This window comes from Protobothrops mucrosquamatus, unplaced genomic scaffold (assembly GCF_001527695.2).
Source record: "Protobothrops mucrosquamatus isolate PMUCROS unplaced genomic scaffold, P.Mucros_1.0 scaffold624, whole genome shotgun sequence".
NCBI lineage: Eukaryota > Metazoa > Chordata > Lepidosauria > Squamata > Viperidae > Protobothrops > Protobothrops mucrosquamatus.
Window position 1 is genome coordinate 481,643 of NW_015386920.1, and position 3,372 is coordinate 485,014.

At 37.7% G+C, this 3,372-nt stretch overlaps 1 protein-coding gene across 1 annotated transcript; it reads left to right on the forward strand.

The window, feature by feature from the left end:
- The first annotated feature begins 2,133 nt into the window (after window positions 1-2,133).
- On the forward strand, window positions 2,134-3,372 carry GJA8 (gap junction protein alpha 8). Its single transcript, XM_015817723.1, has one exon. The coding sequence runs from the start codon at window positions 2,134-2,136 to the stop codon at window positions 3,370-3,372; it is 1,239 nt and encodes a 412-aa protein (XP_015673209.1).

A 3,372-nucleotide genomic window follows, 5' to 3' on the forward strand; every position in this document is an offset into this window, starting at 1 on the left:
ATTGTTTTCTTCCTAGGTGGTTGAAAAAAAAACCCAGTTCCTGGAATTTGAAGATGTCAGCACCTAGAGGCCAACTGTTAGGTTCCTCCTTCTTTTTTTAAATTTAAGTCTTGGTGTTCTAAAGAAACACCTGAATGCATGGTGATATCAGGCTGTTTTACCAGCACACAATTAACATGGTGGTAGAAACATGTTAGTGAAACCATCTATAATATCCTGTTTTCTTCTTTCTGAACTTCTGCACTTGGGGAATCATACATTCAGTTTGAATATGGAAAGGTGTCCTGTTCAATAGGAGGCTTGGAGATAAGAATTTTCTTGCACATTTATGCCTAAATGCTGTTTGCTTTTTATAGGAAGTGTGCAATTTGGGTCTTAGGATGAACTGTGGGTTGTTTTAACTAAAGGACAAGTTGCTTGGATGCTTGTTTAAATATAGATTAATATTAAATTAATGTCTTCTCAGAAAATGTTTTTTTTTCTCAAAACACTTTGAAGTTGCCCAAGATTTTGCAATTTTTGAAAAGAATTTTCAAAAGAATTTACCATAACCTTGGCATCCTATCATTGTTGCAGGAATATCTCAGGAAAAGTTAAAGTATTTATGACTATTGTGATCCTATTACTGAAATAAACTATAGTAGATTATTTCTAAATATGTTAAAAGGAACTGTACAATGTGTTGGTCGTTTTCTTTCCTTGACTTGCAGGCATAAACTATAAGGGTATAATTGGTAGTGTGTGGTTATTGCTCTGGATTATATTAATGAAAGCATGTGCTACTGATATTATTATAAGTAATTATATTTGGTTTATATTACTAATTTTAATAATTTTGAACTGGTAACTGAATTGCACTGTGGATGAATACCCTGAGAAATGAATAATTGTTAAAGAATAATGCAATTTACAAATGCTACATGTAGAATAATATGTGGAATACCTTATTGATAATACTTAGAGAAGCAGGGCGCTTGTACAATTGAACAGAACATAAACATTTCCAGACTCTTCAGATCTCTAATATAGTGCAATGATAGCTTACATATTTCCCATTTGATTTCTATATTCAATATGGAAAGTGCTTGTACATCTCAAACCTTTACACATTGTAACAAGCCAACTTTATTTATATTTTCTTAGCAGATTTCTATCCCATACAACTCCAAGTCTAGCCAGCTCATAGCTGTCATTTCTCAGACGATGGTTGGTTTCATAGTGCTAAACCATATGGTAGATTATTTGGTTTTGGTTTAGTAATATTATGTGACATTCATAATTTGTACTAAGTTTACGACTTAGTAATGCATAAACTCAACCATAATGAACAAACCATGGCTTAGCACAAGGTATGAACCCAAACCACCGAGTTTGATAAAGGGCTAAATGTCCACGAAGCATCTGCTTTTATGAACATTGTAATTATAGACAGATAGATAACAATACCTAATAATTAACAATGTATTATCTAACATGTAAAGATTATCTAATGTTTTCTGGCGATACTGACCACCCTACCGATAATCAAATAGAAGCTTCTAGGACCAGATGTTGGATTTCAATTTATGGGTAATGAAAATAATTTTTCTTTGATAATATGCCTCACTGGCATTGCTATCCCCATGCTTTCAACAAAATCCAGCACACTGCAGAAGTAATCTGCAAAAAGATTCCCTTCAGGAAAAGTGATGGCTAGAACCATCTGCATTTTAATCTCCCCCAGCCTAGCATCCTTCCAATATACTGGAATCAGAATTCTTCAGAGGAGCATGCAGAGTTCCAAGAACTGCCTTCCAAAAATATCTGGATCGTGAGATTTTGGAGAAGGCAGTGGCAACTTATAGCATGAAATGGCTTCTAATTTCAGAGTAGTTGGGATATTTAAAAAAATAAATAAATAGAGAAGAGAGCATGGCTTTGCACCCTTTGCTATGCTGTTTGCCTGCAGCAACCTCTTTGGATTAAAATATGCAGTTCAGAATGCAATAGGCTTTTGATTTCGTTGGCGTATGGATCATGAAAATGTGAAGCATGTTAAAACGAATGAGCAATCAATAAGGCATGTAGAGAATATATTTGAACTGTTAAAATATAACACCGTGTAATCCTTGTCTTTCTTTTAAACAGCCAGCAATGGGTGATTGGAGTTTCTTAGGGAACATCTTAGAAGAGGTGAATGAACACTCCACTGTCATTGGGAGAGTGTGGCTCACAGTCCTCTTCATTTTCCGAATCCTCATCTTGGGAACTGCTGCAGAATTTGTATGGGGTGATGAACAGTCAGACTTTGTTTGCAACACTCAGCAACCAGGTTGTGAGAATGTGTGTTATGATGAAGCCTTCCCTATCTCTCATATCCGTCTGTGGGTCCTCCAAATCATCTTCGTCTCCACTCCTTCACTGGTATATTTGGGCCACGCTGCCCACTATGTAAAGGTGCAACAGAAAAGGAAAGAGCGGAAAGACGCGGAAAGAGCTCAGCAGAGAAAAGCAGAGGAAGAAAACTCACCTCTTGACCAAGATGACGGCAACTCTGTTTCTGTGAAGGACACAAGCCACAGAGGGATCAAAAAGTTCCATCTTGAGGGAACCATTCTGAGAACTTATATCTGTCACATCTTTTTTAAGACCCTCTTTGAGGTTGGGTTTATAGTGGGTCAATACTTTTTGTATGGCTTCCGAATCTATCCTCTTTACCGCTGTGGCAGATGGCCTTGCCCCAACATTGTGGACTGTTTTACATCCAGGCCTACGGAGAAGACTGTTTTTATCATGTTCATGTTGGCTGTGGCATCGGTATCCCTCTTCCTTAATCTTGTAGAGATCAGTCACTTGGGTCTGAAGAAAATCTTGAATGCTTTCAAAAAACCAGTAGAACAACAACCAGTGGAAATGCCAGAGACTCGTTTTCATTCTATTGCTGTTTCATCTATCCAAAAAGCCAAAGGGTATAAATTGCTAGAGGAGGAAGGGAAGCAAGAATTCCATTACTTTCCTTTGACAGAAGCAGGAGTAGAAACTTCATTGCATGACATAGAAGAGAAGGTTAGCATGGAACACCTGAAAGATTTCTCCAGGACATTAAATGAACAATTGCATTCCTACACACACATAGACCAACAGGACAATGAGAAAGGAGAAGCAGGGGAGGTCTCAGAAGAGAAGGAAGCTGAGGAAGCTGAACCACAAAGGCTAGAACTGTTAATAGAGAAAACAGAAAAACAAGTAGAAGAAAAGCCCCTGGAGAATGAATTAGAACCGCCACAGCAGAACTTGCCACTATCATCTGCTGATGTGACAACTGACACAAGACCCCTTAGCAGGTTAAGCAAAGGTAGCAGTCGGGCTCGGTCTGATGATCTGACTGTATGA